We start from the raw sequence: 21201 nt of genomic DNA, 5'->3' as shown, positions 1-21201 counted from the left end.
ATTAAGCAGGAGCCTATAGAGTTATTAATATATATTATATGATCAGTTAAGAGGAAACAATGCAGAACAGAAACACAAACAAACTGATCCAACAAAGAGTCCTTTTTTTAACTGTTTATTTTGTACGTGATGACATCAGTCTCATTTATAACTAACAAAGAAAGCAACCTCTTTTAACCCCTCTCCTCGCAATCATCCTCCTTTCTGTAACAGCAGCAAGTTCCAGCACTGAAATTGTGCCTCCACACACACACACACACACACACACACACACACACACACAGGTACTGCTTAAAGTCCTACTCACCAGGCTTTTGACGACCTTCAGCAGCTCCTCCATCACCACAGCGATGCCCTGGTAGCCCAGCAGTCTGCACATGACCTTGATGTGAGGGGGACCAACAAAGTTCCTGTAGGAGCTAAATATGCTGCTGTACGCGAGGTTCAAGGTCTATATTCAGAGGAAAGACAGGTGAGGATGAGAAGAGGTTAAACTCAGAGCTCCAACACTTACGCCATCACTAGAATAAGCATTGTATGCTTCCATCATCCATAATGCATTAGGGAGTGAGGATGACTATTTGAAAGATAAACTGTAAACAGATATTTTTTTCCCCCTATTAAAGCCACTGCTAACTAGTATCTTCTCCATCATTAACAAATGGGTACTGAAGGTAAATTTGGCTCTTGTGGGTGTATTAGAGACTATAGAAGGACTGAGTCACTTTGTCACAGTGAACACTTTCAACACATCAACATCCATCAACAGTTTATGATTGAGTCGAATGCTTGTTAGAACCCAGAGGCTGCAATGTTCACAAAACCCCACAATACGTTAAGTAATCGGAAAGCAAAAACAATTGGGATTCTTACCCCTAGTGGATCTAAAACTGTAAGGGGACAATCAATAACAAGACATCTACAGCCATGCTGATGTTTAGCAGGTATAATGTCTACCATGTTCACCATCTTGTTAGCAAATGTTAGCATGCTAACATCCACTTTTAGCATGCTAAATGTTAGCATACTAACATACTAACATACTAAACACAAAGTACAGCTGCGGCTGATGGGAATGTTATTAGTTTTGCAGGTATTTGGTCATAAACCAAAGTATTGGACAAATAATAACTTAGACCGGATGATGGCGCTAGATGAAAAGTCAGGGTCACCAAAGTCACAAGGGTTCATCCTCTGGGCACCATGAATGTCTGTACAAAATGTCATGGCAGTCCATCCAATAGGTGTTGAGATATTTCAGTCTGGACCAAAGTGGTAGTTTGGCCAACCAACCTTGCCATCCCTAGAGTCACAACACTAGTGTGGCTAAAAAGAAATTGTCCAACATGAGATTATCAATAAAAATGGGTTTATCACCCTACATTTAATGGCAACATGCCTGGTAGATTATGAGACATCTTTGCTGTGAGTTTAGAGATTAGCCTGAGGGTGGCGGTAGAGGAAAGCTTTAGCATTAAAAGATGCAAAGGATACATTTCACCGCAATCTGCCTGTTAGATTTTGACTTTTTTTTTCTACAAGTGAAAATATCTGCTCGATGGGAACGCCAGTGTCAGGGAATCACTAGCAACATTAGGAATCATCCTCTGGGGACCATGAATATCCACAGTAACTTTCATGACAATCTGGCTAGCAGTTGTTGAGAGACTTTGCTGCGGAACAAAACGGTCGGACAGATGGATCGACCAACTGCCCAATACCCCGCCAATAGATTTTCAAGATACCATGGCATGGACAAAAGTGCTGGTCAGGGGGAAATTAATGATAAATATCACTACGATGTCTGCAGATGAACTAGCAGGGGAAAAATGGGAACAGAAAACAATATCAGAGCAGCCACATTTACAGCCACTGAAAAAAACAAAACAAACTACATATAAAGACCCATCTGGATGTTGAACTCCTTATACACAATGCACTCTTTTCTAACATCTGCTGCAAGAGATTTCAGCTCCCTCCGTCGGCAGAGAGTTGAAGCTGCTGCTGCTCTAATCCAGCAGCACTCTCACTAGTGTGGCAGCAGCGGAGACAAGGACACACCGATCTGGTCCGCTGCTGAGGTTGAAAGCCTACACAGCAGCAACCGGTGTCAGAGCTCTTGATACAGGGACAGTGGAATAGATGCTAAAATGACTGAATAGCAGGACCACAGGATAGTCTATCCGAACCAACACCTCAGGCACGACAGATTGGTATGTTCAACACGTGCTCGCAGTGTTTTTCTGGTAAGTCTTCCCTTCTATCATGCTTTGAATGGATGACCACTAACGATTTTCTTAACATGGCTCACTGCCATTTAAGTATGTATTGTTGCTATGGGTTACAGCTGATGCAATAGAAAAACATGTAAAAAGGATGCATTTACTGAATTGTATTGGTGGAAAAATAGAAATATCTCTACAGTGACTTGTACAATAAAAGTCAGATGTAAGCTTGCTGGCTTGACTTAAATTCTAAATGATAAACCTTTAACTCTTGTGAGATGATCTGTGTCTGAAAATGTTTCTGCTTTAGTCATTTTTATGATGGCTTATTTAGAAAAGCCCATTTCAAAAAGAGTATTGAGCAAAAATAACATAACTAGACCATGTACTTTGAATGTGCATTGTTCCCAATGAGCACCACACCCTCTCTGCATTAGTTCAAATGGAAGGGGGTAAAGTGAACACTTGCTGTTAATTATTTCACATTTGGTTCCATGTAAATAATAAAAAGAAGAATTGAAGAATTGTGCTTCCGTTACCCTTCCATTCTGGGCAATTTTAACACCTGAAAGAATTCTATTGCCCCACCTGACATCCGTTTTAGGTCAAGGCCAAGCCATTATTTTGTATTCTATAAGCAAAAAAGCTAAGTTTCAATAAATATTGCAAATAATGCTCAAATCAAAGCTAAAGCCACTGGCCATACTATTCAAACCTGACCAGTGGGTTATAACTGCTCAAGGTTGACAGATTTCACCTGTCCTGTAACAGGTGACTTAACAGCACAGATCTTCACAAATCATTCTGCATTATGTAATTTGCTGAACATCTGTGCCCACGCTCACCTCCCTCCCACCACTGCTCTATGCTGTCTTTGTTCCAGATAATCCTTTATACAATGCTTATTATCCTCTGATATTGTTCTTTACTTTTTATGCTCTGTATAATGTGGGTGTGGGAAGGGTAGGTGGTCATGACATTTTTCATTAATTATGATTACTACACTCTGTGTTTATATTACATGGCCATAAGCGAGTCAGGAATCTGATATTTTTGCAATTATAACAGAAAAGCTGCTGTAATCAAAGTCAAGACAAATTCATTTATAAGCACGTTTAAAAAAACAATAGATGATGTTGACCGAAGTGCTGTGTTCAAAACAGACTAATCACACCAAACAACACAACACCAACAAACCTGCTATTTTCATGCTGATTTAATGTCTGTTAGTGATGGAGGATCAATATAAGCTCCTAGGTGAGAAATTGCTGGGACAAAATTTATAGTAATGTGTCAGTGTCTTACTCTGTGTTTATGTTATCTCTCTTTTCCAGTTAGGTTTAACATTGTGAGACTGTAATAACTGAAATACTTCACTCATATCAACTCGGCTCTAGAAGCAGACAGCCAGACGGACTACAGATACAGCGTTGCATCATGGGGATTGCGGTCTACAACATCTCCGCCACCGCAGCCCGAGTGAGCTGGCCGTCATCCCCCAGCTGCCTGGACACCTTCTACAGCGTCATGTACGACCCAAACTGGAACAGCCTGCTGATGGGCTACAAGCGCAAGAGTTTCATGCACGAGGAACGCATCCCCGTCAGTCAGACCAGCACACACCTGGCCAACCTCCTCCCCCAGACCGCCTACTTCTTGTGTGTGACGTGTCAGGCAGCCAATCCGGTGCGGGAGCAGTGCCAGGTGTTCAGCACTCTGAGTGACAAAAGCGAAGGTCACGACAGAGCTGGCTGGGAGCTCGCCATGGGCGTCTGGCTGACCTGCTGCATCTTGCTCCTGGTCATCGCTGGCATCCTGTTGTGGGGATGTCTCCACACCATCTGCTCCATCCCCAGTCAGGCCGCAGACAACTGCCATGTGGTGACCAACTCAACCCGCCAAGACGTGTCTGGATCGCGACGCCTCTACACTCCCAGAAGCAGCAGCGAGGACAGCGCCAAACATGCCACGATCATACAACCCCCCCTCCTCTCAGCGCAGACCAGTGGCCACATAATTACCCAGGACCATGAGCTGAGGGCTTTTGCTAAGCTGTCTGGCAGTGAGCCAGTATGAATCAACCGGATTGAGGTCATCACAGCATTGTTCTGAATTGTCATTTTTATCCACTGATGAAATCCTATGGAGAAAAAACCCCAACTAATTTGTGCTCTCGATTTAGTAATCTGTGCTCTCGAATTACTAATTCATGCTCTCGATTGAATAATTTCTGCTCTGGAATTATTAAATCGAGTCCAATTTTTTCCCCTCCTTGACACCTCCCATGCTCCATAAAATCCTATTTGTTTTTAGGTGAAATAAGAATGTTTTTACAGGAACCATTTAAGAACAAAGTCTTACTGTTCTACTCCAAAATTTTCAATGATAAATGTTTTGCAAATGCTACACTTACACACAAATAATTTATCCTGTCTGTATAATTTGTTCCATTTAATGTCTCTCTTGTAAATAACAAGAAGCTCATGAGGGACTTTTCGATCACAGTGTTGTTGTGATATAAATTTAGCTTTCTGCATACAAACACCTCCATTTTTTACCCATTTACCTCGCACGTTTTAAGATAATTCACACACATTGTTTCCCAAATTGATGCTTTTCCACTTGTAATCTGCAGATACATATTACTAACATGTTGTGAATGTTTGGCTTCAGCATGTGGACTCGAGGGGTTCGTACACAGTCAGTCATGTATATACAGGTGTTTATATAGTTTTCACTTATTTGTATTTTTAACTGCAAGTCTATATTTATTAATATTATTATTATTATTATTATTATTTACATTATCTTCTTATGTTACTTAGGTCTATCTGTATATATTTTAATAGCACATTTCTTCTGTTTATGTATATGTTTATATTTCACACTTGCTTTGGTCGTCTGTTTATCATGCCAATAAAGCCCCATTGAATTGAATTATCTCAGAAATCAATAAAAAAAAAAATTCCTCCACTCATGGAATCCAAGAAAATAAAGAGAAAGGACAATGCTTTGTCTGTGGCTGATGATAAAGTATACTGACCTTTGACCCATACAAATACTGGGGCTGAGCGTTGGGTGGTTTGTCCCTCTGGAACTCCTGAGAGAAGGGTAGGATGGTGCGCACAAACCTGAACACACAGACAGAGATTCATCAAACATGTATCACTACCAACATCAGGGTATAATGCACATGATAAGGGATGTCAGGAGGTTTAAACACACACACACACGCTTGTATGGGTTGCCTCCCCTGTCTGGCTGTAGATAACCTTGCAGCAGAATTGTGTTGCAGAAACAGCTTTATCATCAGAGACACAAGTAAGCAAACAGCAGAAATAAAACACGTACAAACCAAACACTGAACGTGAAACATTTACGCAACGGCCAAACAAGTTCAAAATGTGTGTTTGTTTGCAGTGTATATGGAGACTGTTACTTATTTTAAAAAAGACCCCCACTGAGAATGCCTCCTTTTCATCCACAGATTATAAGGTTTCTCCTCTGGCTGGCATCCTGTACAGTACATACAATACAATAGTCTGCTGCAATCAGAGACCTGATTCCATTAAGCAAATAGATTAGACAGTATATCTAATTGGGAGTTTTATTAGTTGCTTTTCTACTGTGAAAACTAAAAAAGGAAATCATTTTGATAAATCAATCTCGTAAGTCATTTTTTAAGCAAAAATGCTAAAAATTCACTGGTTCCATCTTCTGAAATGTGAACGTGCTGATTTTCTTTGTGTTCTATGATACTAAACTCAATGTCTTTGGGTTTTGGACGGACGATGTCAAGTCAAGTCATTCTGACCTTTCACTGATCTTTACCATATTTTATGTTATTTTTTTATTTTGAAATGTTTGTCTGAGCAGGTGATTTACAAGCTGACACTGTCTCTGTGTGCCACTTGTGTATTATGGAATTAATGATTAATGGAACTACCAAATGACCATTAATCATGATGGCAGCCTGCTGGCAGGAATTCATGTTTTGAAAAAATATTTGGCTTGATAGCTATTTTGTATTATATCTCTTTTAAACAAATGTCAGAGTTAATTAGCAAAGTAGTTTACCACCAGTACACTCTAACTCCAGAAAGGACAGGTACTGTATTGACAGCAACAGTGGATTGTGACTCAAACAGTGACCCAAACTAACACACCTGTTGGTGGAGCCATTGTAGCAGTAGTTGGGCAAGAAGTCATAATTGAGCTCCCAGAAGACGTGCAGTGTTATCCGGCCGTAGGGGGCCGACACGTTGTGGTTGGCCTCGCGGAACATGGCGTCCAAGCTGTCCAGAGTCAAGAACTTACTGAGGAGCTTGTGTGTCATGCGGTTGATGTCCAGAAGAGCTTCCAGTTCCTTTAACCAAGTAATACACAGAAAATGTGTCTACAACTGTACACCAATGCACATAGTAAAAAAACAATAGAAACAAACACAAAAATACTCATAGATAGGAAAAAAAGAGGATGTTATTTATTCAAAAATATTAAAATAAACATACCACGATTGAGGTGAGGTCCTCACTCTCGAAGCGGTTGATGGCCAGCTCTAGGGACTTGTAAAGGGCAGCTGAAACCCTCTGAGTGATGAGCCTGTTTAGATCAATGGAGCGGCCTAGAAGCTGACATTCACAATCAGTTAGTGAGGCAGACACAACATGATGCCGAAATAATGAAGGTGGCAGTACAGGGCGGTCAAAATGCATGATTGGTACCTGGACGTGGCGCTGTTTCAGCAGTGTCTCGTAGCGGTTGGAGGACGGCCAGGGAATGTTGGCCCCTTGGTTCTTGCAGTCGGCTCTCAAACGTTTGTCAAGCAGAAGACTGAGGGATTCAAATAAACAAGGAGAGAGTCAAGCTACTTGTACAGGGTGTTTCCATAAAAGTGTGATTGCATGTCTTAAAACAATTTCTTCTGGAGCAGAAGAGCATTACAACAGTGTCTGATGTACCCCCACATCCCTATCAGATTAACTCCAGTACCCCTTTATTGATTTCACCTGTCATGTTCCAAATGTGTTCACTTCAATTGATTCTAAGTAAATATTAAACAACACTACAAAAAGTAGATACTGTTACATTATTGTTTTCATTCAATTGAATTGACAATGTTCAGCTTCATTTGGTCAAGTTTGCATTCCCACTACTAATAGTTTGCAGAACCTGGATCTTTCAACCATTTATCCATTACTTTTAGCTAATCATTTCAACCATTTATCCATTACTTTTAGCTAATCATTTCAACCATTTATCCATTACTTTTAGCTAATCATTTCAACCATTTATCCATTACTTTTAGCTAATTATTTTAAGTTTCATCTGTGAAAACAAGTGAAAGTTTTTTTACCCCCAGGTTCAAACAAGTGTCTGTTGTTGTAATACTCATTTACAAGAGGCTGCCGTGCACCACTACCCCATGTTCTAAATAGGACTAAAAGCATTCATGTTTTCTTCCAGGTGAAGCACCGATTAAAATACATTTCTTGTCAAACATGAATGCCTTTAGTCCTATTTAGAACAAGGGGTAGTGGTCCACCTCAGCCTCTTGTGGCAGAAATGAGTATTACAACAACAAACATGTAAACAACAAACATGTAAAATGATCCTGACAAACTTTTCCCCCCACCTGTTTTCACAGATGAAAAAAAAGAAAAAAAGAAGAGTAACTAAATGATCCTGGCATCCTGTTCTTAAGTCATAAACACAGGAGAGAAAATAATTTAGAGCAGACTTGAATGAATGAATTTCTTTTTTTCTCAATTGCCTCTCAGGGCTTCCGCAGTTTATCAATTACCTTCAGCAAATTATTTCAACTGTTTATCCATTACTCTTAGCTAATTATTTCAACCATTTATACGTTACTTTCAGTTAATTTTTTCAACTGTTTATCTGTTAATTGTAGCTAAGTATTTCAACTGTTTATCCATTACTTTTAGCTAATTATTTCACCAATTAATGCATTACTTTAAACTAATTATTTCTACTGTTAATGCATTATTTTTAGCCAATTATTTTGGGCATTTATATCCATTAATTTTAGATAATTATCTGTTTATCCATCACTTTTTATCCATCACTTTCAGCTAACAACCTGTTTATCTATTACTTTTGGCTAACGATTTGAACCATTTATCCATTAAGTTATTTGAACTATTTATCTATTACTTTTAGATAACTATTTCTATTCTTCGCTAGCTTGCTAACAAGTGTTCATTAACTCTCAGTGGCAACACTTAGCTTTAAGATCTAACAACTGACTCAGGTTGGTGGTATGTACAGTAGCCTATTGTAGCTGGTAGCTTTTTAGATGGTTATTTATATATCCACCTAAATGCAAATATGTTTTGTTTGTTGTTTTTTTTAAATCAAATCACAGTGTCAGTTTTTTCAAATTAGTTGAGCTACCCCACAATCTTTCCATGTAACCCCTAGCAAATGCTGAAGTACCCCCTGGGGTACAGATACCCCTGATTGGGATCACTGCATTACATCACAGTAATAAACCCACCTCATCCTTATTAAAGGAACAGTAAGAAAAAGAAGAAGTAAGAAAAAGTACATATGGTTATATTTCACCTACCTTCCTGCTAGAATCTTGTAGTAGGCAAATATCTGATCAGCCAGCTTGTAGACAAACTGATCAAAGCACAAGTTCACCTGAAATAACAAAAGAGGTTCAAATTAACATGTATGTTTGCGAATACATGTTTCAATCTGTGGCGACCATCTTAACAGGGAAGAAACTATCTACCATAAAACACTATTTTGTTGTTGATGTTTTGGTTATTACTAGGGAATAGGATGAATTAAACATGGTGTTTCAGTGGTGGCTTGGTAAGAAAAAATGTTCATTGGTTTTGGTAACATGACAGAAAATAGATCACCTCTTTGTTTAATTCCAACTGCATGTACTGTACATACACACTAACAAAGCTTTTTGTTACTACATTAGTTCCATTTTACAAGCAGTCACATAATGACTAGAAATGCACTTAAACAATAGCACATACAATGGACAGGTGAGTGAGAACACCACAAGCACACACCTCTTATGGAAAGAGGACATTCTGTGTTGTTGCTTCTCTATCACATCAAATCATCCAGTACATACACCAAATATTTTATTACCTCAGCCTCTATTTCGTCATAGAGGAACTGCTTCTTGAATTTGGTCAGGGCGTAGTGTGCACTGTCATTGTACAAATCCAGGGGATACAGCACATACCTGGAGAGGATTAAAGCAAAAAGTTTAATTCCGAAGTGCCTTCATTTGGATTCAAGAGTGAAGAAGATGTCCCTACAAGTGTTACACTATGAATTTATTCGGCAATATGAATACAGGCAGATACTGGAATATGGCAACTTGTTAAAAAGAAGGAAAGCTGATAGAGAGAGAAACAGCGAGGCCTCCATATTGGTTCATATAGTGCTGAAAATGAAGTGAGATACAAAAAGTACAGAAAGTAAAACAACCATTATATCTGTCAAACCAGATAAATCCAGTCCTGATGACTCTTTTCAGTCTTTTCAGACACAAGTTCAGGGAAATGTGTTGAGTATTTTCAGTCAGAAATGTAAAACTTAAACGGAAGTTTTAAGACTTAAACATATCAAATTAACTTAATTGAGTGTACTAGACAGCTTCCCTGCCAATGTGCTTCACATACAAGCAGAACTGCAAAAGTATCAATGTTCCCATATACTGTACAGTCAGCTTCATAAATAAAACGATCACTGTCAATACTAAATATCAATGTGGTTGAAATGCAGAGTTTTTTTTTTTTTTTTGCACTTTTGGGTTAATGGTTGAAGAATTACAGCACTTATAATTCATACCGGTTGATGTGCTTAATGGCTTATGTAAAACCTGCCTCGTATCAACATAATCCTGCAGCTAAGATTTAAAACAGACATGAAAACATTTATGGTTGATCCCAATTTTTAGGATTTTTACCCATGGTCCTTTTTGTAAACAAAAGATGAAAAGAAATAACCACTAACGTTGCTGAATGCCTCTGGCCAGTCACGCCACTAATAATCTCACACAGCCAGAACCAAATTCTGTGCATTAATTTTGACAAGATAAAGACACAGTGTGGCATCTTACTACTTCCAACCATCAAATTACACTATGAAGAACTTGTTTGTTCCATAAAGGGAACAAAGAGTGGTTGGCATAAACACACTGGCATAAACCAACCTGTCTGATTCTCAATATCCAAAAGTTTTTACACAAACGGGGGATGTTCCATGCATCCATCTAGCTTTCCACTGTGTGATGGATGATTCACATGCTGATTTGGATAATTGTGCAGAGCTAATACAAGCTAAAGAAAAGCTCCCTGAAAGACAAACGACTAAAATGTCTGGATGTCTAAAAAGTAATAGGAGGAAATTTTGTAGGAATGGGAGGGGAAATGTCCAACCCCGTGTCAACACAGCCCGCTTAGCGAAAGCAGCAGCTTCCCTGCTCCATCTGTGTCTATATAGGATGCGTTCAGGCACAGTACTGAGTGTAGGTCACCCACATTTTGGCAGCGCTCAGAGCCCAACACACAATCACAATTATCTTTGTCACAGAAAGACATGTTATCCTTACTCCATCATGGATGCTTCCTTTGTCTCCAGGATGTGGTCGGTGAGGATCCAGGGCATGGACATCTCGATGGGAAACTGGATCCTGCGGCCCATTGTGAGCTCCAGGAAGAACTCCCTGAACCAGAGCTGGGAAAGGTCACAACACTGCTGCAAGGTCTCTGCATAAAGGAACAGTATGGAAATAGGTTTTATTAGAGAATCTCCAGTTATACGGCATGCAAAGTGCTCTGAAGAGCTACAGGGTCATGCTGTTCTTTTTTTCCTTACCACTGAAGTTCAGCAGATGGGTGTAAAAGAAAGACTCGCGGTGAAACTTCTCAATGTCCAGGATGGTGGGGCCTTCCAGACTGCTGCGCAAAGTCTTCTTAGAGCCACTTTTGTCAGCAACAAGCGACTCCAGCATAGTCCTCACCATGTAGAGCTGCATATAAAGAAAAGTAGCATAGCGAAAAGCCACAGTAGATGATTAAATGGAAAAAAAGAGAAACAATGGAAGTGAAATCTTATCAGTGTCAGCACCCTGGTGGTTTTACTAGCCACATCACCCGAAAACACCACACATCCTTCAAATACTAGTATTCTAATCTCATTATAGGTGGATGGCTTGTAGAAAAGCTCCTCTCTCTGTGCTTCCTCCTACATGTCACTGAATAGTATCTCATTGAAAAGACAATTTACTAAGAATGTGAATTTTCCTCTTGTTTCTTTCTGGTCTTTCCACCATAGCAAACGGGCATCAGCAGGGAGGCTGCAGTACATTTTCCTTTTGATTATCACTCAAAATACGCTTAAGTTCACCCCAGTGGGCAACATTTTCTTCGACCTGTTTTCATCTCTATCATTTACTCCTCAAAACACTAGAGTTGAAATCTGTTGATTCCAGGTAGATAAACACAGAAGGTGGTTGTTTAGCTGAGCTTTATAGTCCTGCACCTGGAAAACAAATTAGTTCTTGGAACTGAGCTCTAAGCTTATAAATCTGCGTGATTTATGCAACATATGGGATGCTACTACAAAATGACAATATGTGTGATACAGAACATAACTGCATAGATGATTACTATTCAGCACTGTAATGTACTTAAACAGAGCCGAGCAAGTACACTCTGAGTAGTAAGGCTTATTAATTAAAGAAGTCATTCAGAAAGGAAGTGAAGAAGTGAAGAGAGAACGACACAGAATACAGAACAGGCTGGTTTATGCCTGAGTTCTTCTGCGCTCATATTATCTCCCTTATGCAGGAGTGATTCAACTTTGACATGACTTGTTGCTCAGGGGCCCCGTGGTCTTCATAAGCCTGATTAATGTGGACTTGCAGCAGCCCGGGTCACAGTGTGTAAGACCTTGGAGGTGTGGGAAAGGATAACGAGAGGAAAAGTTCAAGCGAGGTGCAGTTAAAGACGGGTTTCTGCGCTGAGGTGAGACCTGTGTACTGGAGGGCCCCACTGCACGGCGAGGAACCTTGATATCAAAGCCACCCTTTGGATCTTTTTCTCCACGGAGGGCGGGGTCGTTGTGTGGCTCCCGGCCGGTCTCCCAGTCACACACTGTCTTCCGGATGGCCTGGAGGACGCTGCAGTGACAGGACAATTCAAAAATTGACATTTTCCCGTCAAGCATTGGCTAGGGAGTCTGTGCATGAGTACAAACAGTTACACACGCTGCATTGTAATGGATGAATGCAGCTTCCCTTGGGAATTATGGATGTGATAAAGTACACAGAAAATATTGTTGCTGTGACCAATTTCCTGGAGGGCCTTAGCAACTAGCATACTTCTAATAGAAATATGGTTATGTATGGTTATGAAAACTGCAATATTTTAAAGTTCAGACTTTGCACATTCATGGCAATGGCTTTAAAAGGGATACTTCATTCAAAAATGTAAGTATTTCTATTCGTCAAACCTGCAGCGACTGATTTTTTGGAAACACAACACTAACATTTCACCTTTTGAGTTGATATGGCAAACATTTGCGTTCATTTTATTGTGATATTTATCTGTAAGTTCATCACTACGAGCAACACCTTTCACATTACCCATAGTTATTTGATCAATTGTTATTATAAAAATATTGAGCATAGCAGCTTTAAAGCCAGACAAAAAGTGTACTTATATACTTATACTCACGTCCTTCACTGATGAAGGAGCTGTCAAAAGTGGTGCCACTTTCTGATCCATAAAAAACACTCAAAACTACTGCAACTACTTGTTGCATAATCAAAGTCTCAGGTATCCACTTGTAAGCTCAATATATCTGAAATACATGTTGTTGTTTTTAAAACTATTGCAAAATAAGCCACGTGTGCAAAATCCTCTCAAGTCTGCTTCTATTTGGTTCACTGGCCAGCAGTCCCACTCAGTCACAGCTAGCATTCAACAGGGTCAGGGATTGAATAATTCATACATATATGATAACTAATGGATGATATTATTAACACAATAATATACTGTATGTATGGGTGTTGAGATGTGAATGTGATTATTTGAGTCATTTTGACTGTGGTGTGATTACCTCTGGACAACATTTTTCTTCTTCTTGATGGCCTGCCGGAGTGGGTCACGCAGAGTGATTTGAGCAAAGTCCTGCAGAGCTGAGTAGATGGTGTGACGGATGGCGTGGTTGAAAACACTCTCCATGCGTCCCATCAACACCTGCAGTCCCTTTATCATTGCCATCACCTGCCAAAAGCACAACATTTTAAATCAGTGACAAGACTGCTACTAGTGCCAAAAGACATATGTATGTGATGAAGTCACAACTGACCTCCACAAGAGCAAACTTCTCCTCGCTTGTGTAGTTGTATCTGGTGGCTCTCTCATACTCCTCAGCGTTGTCAGGGCACTCCTTGTTGGAGTACTTGTCAGTTGGATGAACCAGTTTCCAGGAGTACTGTGGGGAAAGTCGGTGAGTTTTTAAAACATGACAAACAGATTTTAAAAAAATAAATAAATCAACACCAACCATATTCAATCAGGGAGTAATGTGCTATCCATTAAAACCACTACCAGTACAACATTTAACTTGATGACCTCTGCAGCTCTATGCACTGTCAAAGAATTTACACAAGAAATAAAAGTCACCAATACAGTCTCAACTATATCTCGACAGAAATTATTATCATTCCATGTATTTTCTACAATTTGTGCTTCCTCACCACTTCCATGACGTGAGCACTCCACTGGGAGAGCAGCTGCATGCCCTGCAGGGCCAAGTCAAACAGCTTCCTGTACTCAGTATCAGTCTTTTGGGCTTCCTGACGCCCTGATCCGGTCACCACCTACGTGGACACACATTAACACACTTTAACACACACCGAACCAAACACTGAATGCCCACGCCTTAAAATCCTGACTTACTCGCAGCAGAGGTTAGTGAGGAGAATTTGCAAAAATTGGTAAGAAGGGGCAAACTGTGAATGAAAAGTACGGAGTAAAAAAAAAAAAAACAGCAGAAAATTGCACCATAGAGGATGTGACCGTTAAAATTACTTTCCCATTCCCGACATTTCTGTCCTCAGTGCGTCAGCAATTCTGATCCACAAGTCAGTCAGTTAAATTTCCATCTGAATCACACTGAATAGTGACTCCTGAAAATCCACTGGGGCAAGACATCTGCTGAAAAGCTTGTTACATCACCGCTGGGAATTCAAACATCCCTCACATAAGAAAGAGCTCTTAGAGCCTCCTTGTAAAGGAGCTTTTCTGTCAAAACAGCCAGGTGGGGGATGTACTGTATCGTTTTTTTTTGTTTGTTTTTTAAGGGGTCACATTTGAGGTAAAAGTGGACTTATGCACGTAATGTACCGATCCAGTCTTCAGCATTATCAGTATGTGCTCGCCTCAAAGGCAATGTAACACTGACTAATGACCAATCTTCACCAGCTGCGTACCAGAGTGTCTCACTTAAAGCCCTATGGCATTCCATACTAACCTCACTGTTGCTATAGCGAGCCAGCTCCGAGATGAAGCGCATATGGTCCTCGCGGATCTGAATCATCTGCTCACAGATGTTGTACTGGGGGCTGCTGCCTATAGACGTGCAAGTCCACCTAGGGGGCGAGAGGAGAGTGAGGAATACAGGGGTGGATTCTTGTTAAGAAAGAATAAAGACATTCCAACACTGATTAAACAAAAGACAATTGTACTGTCTGTTACTTTCTTGACAGTCGCGCTGAAAAATTAAAAGAAACATTCGACTGCAGTAAAAAAAAAAAATAATAATAGTAATAATACTAACAGTATTATATCAGTGCATCTCAAAGAAAAACATTTTTAGTTAAGAGGATGTGATGGCTGAGCAGGTAGAAGTGTTCACCATTCACTGAGGTACAACAGCCCGAAATATTATCACTTAACTGTAATGTGGCCTTTAAGTCCAGGAAAATACAACATATAAAGAATAAGGCTGGCGATATTCTCTATTTTTCTTATTGACAAATAATCTACTCTCTAGACTCTCTACTCTATTTGAGTAACATTTCTTAACAAGACTAGGAGTCAAATTTAAATTTTAACCTGATGATGGCGCTACATGAAAAGTTAAGGGATCACCAAAGTTATTCTGATTCATCCTGATGAACATCCTGACAAAGCGACGCATCCAATAGTTGTTGATATATTTCATTCAGGGCCGAAGTGGTGGGCCGACCGACAAACTGAAAAACAACCTTACCCTGACAGCAGTGACAACATTTAACAAAACACCACTCACTCTCAGCTTCACACTCCATACTTGTATGCCTCTTGACTCTACATTTATGACACTACTGTAATTCTTAATCGTCAGTTTCACAAGGTAAACAATTTATCTGCCAACGACCCGACTCATTGACGCATCCTGATCATACAACAAGTGTGTTTTCCTCTCACCTGGATTTGTTCTCTTCAAAGTGAGCACTGGTCTTGATGTACCGGGACAACTCAATCTGCATGTCACCAAACAGAGGGACCACCTGGAGTTGCTGTGAACGCCAAGAACATGCAGACTTGCATTATTAATACCATATTAAACAGCAGAAGCCCAGACCAAAAGGACTGACTCACTGAAAAGGAACGAATGAACGAAAAGAAGGTGCAAACAACTCATTGCGGAAAAATGGTAATTCCCTTGTTTCAGCTACTCAATTGTGAGTATTTGCTGCTTTTCTCTGTTTTACATCAGTGTAAATTGAATATTTTTGGGCTTTGTGACAACTTTTTTCACTATTTCCTAGAGAAATCGAGAAAATAATTGGCAGAATAATTGATAATAAAAAATAATCGTTAGTTGCAGCCATATTTTATATTATAGTTACTATTAACATTTAAAGGCCATTGTTGACAATGTAAAAATAAAAAAATAAAATGTAAAGGATGAATATGAAGGCACATTATGTATGACTTAGGACCTCCAGAAATTTGATTTGCCGACAGGTACATACATTTCCTTAAAAAGGCATTACTCAGAAATGCATAACGTTACAGTGGATAAAAGAACAACTTAATCAGTAGTACTGTCAGATTTTCAAAGTACCTCAAATGGACAAATTAGGAGTAACACTTAATAGTGAGTTGAATGGCTTTATAGAGCAGCCACTTCATTACGTACACCCTGGGATTACTAAATGTTCATATAAAAACAGGCAGCAATTATAATCAAAGACCCAATTACCTGGAAATTATAGTGCACGACTTATGAAGCATGGACATTTAGTGTGGAGTTAAATTATTCTTTCTTCCTTCCTTCCTTTTTTCCTTTTTGTCCCCATCTTTTTTGGTCTGGTTGACTTTCCTAGCTGCATTTTGCCTTCTCCTGTACTGCTTTATTATTATTGTATTATGATAGCTTATTTTCTTTGCTTCACCTAATTTAAAAATGAAAAAATAAATAAATAAAAGAAGTGAATTACAATACAACATGACAAAATATGTTCATGTGTCTACTGTATATTTACCACGTGTATACACTTCCATACCTTGAAAAACTTGTCGATCTTGGTCAGGTTAATTCTCTTCTTGGCATCTAGTTTGTAGATGTTGCTGCTGTTTCCATCCATGAGGTACAAGCCAAACCCCATTACCTAGGAAGTGGAACAGCGGTTGTCCATTACTGTCACCAATGCTCCAGCAAACTGTTTATAATGAGCGGGACCTCAAGAGGCAATCATTAACCCATCCACACCTGCAGGTGCAGGGCTTCACTTACTTTGAGCAGCATGTGTTTCTCACTGGGGGTGAGGTACATCTTGTTCTCGTAGTAATCGACACACAGGTTGACAATGTCTGCCAGCAGCTCCTCGTATCCATTAATCACTTCCAGCTGCTGCTGCAAAGACTGGCAGACAGTACAGAATAGATGACAGAAAATTCAATTACTCATACAGTAGATCTTGTCGCTTTCCTCATTTCACCTTAGCCTTAAAATACTCTCTCTTTGCTCAATACTTTCTCTCTGTTTGTGCGATTCCTAAACATTTTATAGCTTAGAAATAGACATATTAAACTATGTGCGTTTTTGCTGATGTTCCAGACCTGCCTGGGAACCCTGAAATAAGCTCAAGAATAATCGGAATAATGTTGAATGAACAGTTTGATGCACATCTGACCAACCTGAGTGATTTTGTTGTGGTTTGCCAGGAACATGGACAAGTTCTGAGACTCCTGGATGGATGAAGGCTCAGACATTTTTCTGAGGAACTGGGCAGCTCTGGGCGAAGGCAAGAAACAGATTTTGTTTTAATTCAAAAATCCACACCGAGCTTACATTAAGCAGGTTTTCAAACTCTGAGCCGCACTTCTCTAAAAGCGGCAGGGAGAGTTGAAGGGGGCATGAGGTGTCATAACTCAGCCAAATCTAAACACGCAGACATGACACCTATTTTTTGATCCAGTGTGACTTACACTTTGTCCATCGCAAATTAACTTAACTTCAGAACTTGCCTAAGAATCATCACGTTTTTATGTTTTCTTCAGTATCAAAGTAATCCAGTGATAGTTGTCTGTACATCCGTGGGTACATTGCAAACAGGAACTCATAATAGCTACCTCTGAATACTTTTAATGCTGCCAATTCTGCAAAATGTAAACAAAGATAGGCTTTACAAAACGGGGCTCAGGCTGCAGCCCACAGCTGACTCCATGGCAACATTATACTTCCTGTTTACAACCCCCTAATTATTGGAACTGCAGTTACAAAACTCGGCGTAAGACAAAGAACAATAATAGGAGTTACAAAACCCAATAATGTAAACTTTTTTCACGTTGCCCTATCAATATTTTTTGACATTGCTAAGGTTCAGAATGTCCCGTCCACGTGGTTATTACATTCCTGGAACACTGACACTCGCTTCTAGCCAGTCATATACAGATGTTTACCATTTTCCCTGTGTTGAAAACCTGGACATATATACAAAAAAGTCAAAGGGGGTGGGGTGGTGGGGTCCACAGTGTCAGACTTTGAAAAACCCCTGGCTTAACACAAGCTGTTAAGCAGTGAGGTAAAAAAAGAACACAGAGAATCGCCTTCAAGGATGCTGACTGATGCTGCCATCTAGTGTCTGCTGTGGTGATCAGGCGTGTGAATGCATGCAGTGTAACTTTCAGTGTTCCTGAATACCGTTTGTAGGCTGAGTGGTCGTTCTTGACACTGCATTTCATGTTCTTCAGCTCATCCAGCACAGCGAACATGTTGATGAACTTGCCGAGGGTTAGCAGGTACGCCTCGGAGACGAAGTCTTTTCTGCGCTCGGTGTGACAGAGACGACGGACTTCTCCGCAGAAACGGTCGATTGCTGTACGCTGGAGGAGAGAAAGAGGAAGGAAATGATTAGGTTTTTGCGACAGGGCAGACCTACATATAGCTGAATATCAAATGTAAATTACCTGGAAGTACATGAAATTCATCAGCTTGGTGACTTCCGGCTCCAGGACCTCCACTGTCTTCTCGTAGATCTCCACTCTGTTGGGCTGTTCGTTGCATTTCACCTAAGAGAGAAAAAGACAAACAATTGAAACAAAGTGAAACCTTGTGAAGCTTTTGCTCACTGAGATATCATCATACACGATTAGGGCTGCAACTAACAATTATTTTCATTATATATAAGATATAAGACAAGGATAGTCTGCAGATCCTCAAATTTTAGAAGCTGGAACCAGCAAATATTTGCTTGGAAAATGACTAAAATGATTAACAGATTTTCAAAATAGTACATTTTCTGCAAATAGATTAATTGACAAATTGTTTCAGTTCCCCATATGATAATATAAAGTCATGAGAACACATAGTGTTACCAGGCACAAAGTGATTTACCTGTGGTATTGCACGAGAGCAGCTCCTCCAGGTGTAGAGCATGATGGCATACTCCTGCCCCTCCTCCAGCATCTCATTCTGATTCAACAAACAAAAGCAGTCAGTCACATCGATTACTGGAGATCATCAAAAAAATAAAAATAAAACGGGTTCGCATTTTCAAAACTAAATCAAGACACAAAACAACACATACAATACATAAGGACTAAAACATGTATGCACCATTGCTTCTTTTGTAAGCCAGTTATTCCCAGTGGGTAGTGGGGAGGTGCAAGCCAGCCCTGCCTCCATACAAAGTGCAGTTTGATTCAAAGCCCGAGCAATTATCCCTCACTAATTAGACACAAAGCCCTACTATTCCAGTAAGAGATGGTCCAAAGCATCTGTTTGTCCCAGGGCCATGTGCTTCTGGGCCTGGATCCTAAGAGCTGCCTGCTAGACAATACCAAATGCTCTGGTGGGACAGGCAAGTCCCTTACTAGATCCAGATCCAGAGCCTTTGACCCCATTCTGGTGAATTTATTTTTCCCACCAAGTCATTACTGAGGTGAGAGAGGACTGACACTGAAAATGAAGCGCTGATAAGTGATGTCCCAGAGATGTGACTCTCCTACTGTACCATGCTGGAGTGGACGGTGGCCTGCTCGATGTATCTGGCGATGCCGGTGACGAATGCATTGCGGTCCTCAAAGTTGGTGTTGAAGTTGGGCTGTGGGAAGATGGGAAATTATGCTTACAAAAAATGACACTAGTACAGATGTCAGGCATTCACCGGGCAAAAACATAATATTCATAAATGCTAGAATGTATGCTACAAGTAACCACTGCAGAGCAATTTGATTTCTCTTTTTCACAGTTTAGATTTTCAGTGAGTTGAATTTACATCAGCGGCCTACCCCAATAGATTTGTTTGACCCAAATCATTTTACATTTCTGCAGTTATCATTTCTAAATTTTGCACGAAAATGTAGTTGAAAGTAGGGCTGTACCGAATTTCTTTTTTTTTTTTTTACATTCAAAGCTTCTATTGAGGTTTTCGAATGAAGCTTTGAATATCTGTCATCAGATTTTATGACATCATCACCCTTAAAAAATAAATAAACAAAAACAAAATCCTCAGTTTGAATAAAGTTATTCATCGGATTAAATGAGAAGTCTTTTTTTTTTTATTAAATCAACTTTCTTTAATGAATATAGCTCGTCAGTTTCGTCAACATAAATACATGCAGGCTAATCCAATAAGGGCAAAAAATACTGATGAAATAATAATCGCGCCTTTAGGCTTATAGCAACATTATGCTACGACAGAAATGGCAATTGATTTTTAGTTGTTGTGGGTATATAAATGAAATGTATGGTGCTGTTAGATTGCTGCTAGACCGCCCTGTTAATACAGGTGCGTGCCTCCCTTTGTGTGCGGCAAGCAGGAGACCAAACAGTTTTTGACCGCAGTGAAAATGTTGTTTTTGAAAGGCTAAATGCCAACAAATATGGATTGAAGCAGAATATTTCATTAGATAAAAACTATGTAATCTAATTCAGTACTTAATTCTTATACTTAAACAGTATAATACTAATAATATTAGTGTAGCCTAATCTTTATCTGCAGCTGCGCAGAAATACCGGGTTTAAGCAGAATGAATAGACGTTAAAAAAAAAAAAAGGTGCACAGCCTTCGAATGTTGATTTAGAATTCGAATGTCAAAGTTACGAATGAAGCTTCGAGCTATTCGGTACAGCCCTAGTTGAAAGTGTTTACTAATTAAACAGTTGGCCGGAATGGTGCATTCATGTGCTATCATTAGAGAGCTTGTGCATGTAATGCTGTTTTGCAGCCTCCCACCAATACATTTTCATTCATTTTTCATCTTTTGTCACACAGAAAACTGGATTATATCGCAATCATGTTTGCAAATAGGGCTATTTTGATGAATTAAACCCATTGGGAAATACTACTGTAGATATTGCAACTTACTGTTGCTACTTATGTTTTTGTTTATGGCTTTATGTGTTGGTTCTCATAGCGGTTCTAAATCAACTGTTTATTTCTGTTGATGTACTTTATTTAAGGACTATAAAC

General features: G+C 39.7%; 2 protein-coding genes across 4 annotated transcripts in view; one reads left to right on the top strand and one right to left on the bottom strand.

Annotated features, from left to right (window-relative positions):
- Window positions 1-21201, bottom strand: part of cyfip1 (cytoplasmic FMR1 interacting protein 1) — a 32258-nt gene that overhangs the window by 4296 nt on the left and 6761 nt on the right. The window contains exons 3-24 of the mRNA XM_044198917.1: window positions 19741-19830; window positions 19122-19199; window positions 18695-18796; window positions 18429-18610; window positions 17423-17519; window positions 17019-17147; window positions 16789-16893; window positions 15704-15795; window positions 14766-14883; window positions 13990-14112; window positions 13599-13724; window positions 13347-13513; window positions 12258-12405; window positions 11100-11253; window positions 10834-10990; window positions 9363-9459; window positions 8815-8891; window positions 6950-7058; window positions 6737-6856; window positions 6392-6591; window positions 5269-5356; window positions 308-451 (exon numbers count right to left, since the gene is read on the bottom strand). Of these exons, the coding sequence (XP_044054852.1) occupies window positions 308-451; window positions 5269-5356; window positions 6392-6591; window positions 6737-6856; window positions 6950-7058; window positions 8815-8891; window positions 9363-9459; window positions 10834-10990; window positions 11100-11253; window positions 12258-12405; window positions 13347-13513; window positions 13599-13724; window positions 13990-14112; window positions 14766-14883; window positions 15704-15795; window positions 16789-16893; window positions 17019-17147; window positions 17423-17519; window positions 18429-18610; window positions 18695-18796; window positions 19122-19199; window positions 19741-19830 (2703 nt within the window). The remainder of the gene's footprint in view (window positions 1-307; window positions 452-5268; window positions 5357-6391; window positions 6592-6736; window positions 6857-6949; window positions 7059-8814; window positions 8892-9362; window positions 9460-10833; window positions 10991-11099; window positions 11254-12257; window positions 12406-13346; window positions 13514-13598; window positions 13725-13989; window positions 14113-14765; window positions 14884-15703; window positions 15796-16788; window positions 16894-17018; window positions 17148-17422; window positions 17520-18428; window positions 18611-18694; window positions 18797-19121; window positions 19200-19740; window positions 19831-21201) is intronic.
- LOC122877405 (fibronectin type III domain-containing protein 9) lies at window positions 1215-5262 on the top strand. Of its 3 annotated transcripts, none has more exons than XM_044198922.1 (2): window positions 1215-2246; window positions 3626-5262. In XM_044198922.1, the coding sequence occupies exon 2, from the start codon at window positions 3663-3665 to the stop codon at window positions 4299-4301; it is 639 nt and encodes a 212-aa protein (XP_044054857.1). In that variant the 5' UTR covers window positions 1215-2246; window positions 3626-3662; the 3' UTR covers window positions 4302-5262. The 3 variants fall into 3 exon arrangements, with proteins under 3 accessions (XP_044054857.1, XP_044054856.1, XP_044054855.1); XM_044198921.1 differs by having other exon boundaries at window positions 3623-5262; XM_044198920.1 differs by having other exon boundaries at window positions 3560-5262.

Source organism: Siniperca chuatsi, linkage group LG6 (assembly GCF_020085105.1).
Source record: "Siniperca chuatsi isolate FFG_IHB_CAS linkage group LG6, ASM2008510v1, whole genome shotgun sequence".
Taxonomy (NCBI): Eukaryota; Metazoa; Chordata; class Actinopteri; order Centrarchiformes; family Sinipercidae; genus Siniperca; species Siniperca chuatsi.
This window is presented reverse-complemented; position numbering and strand designations above follow the sequence as displayed.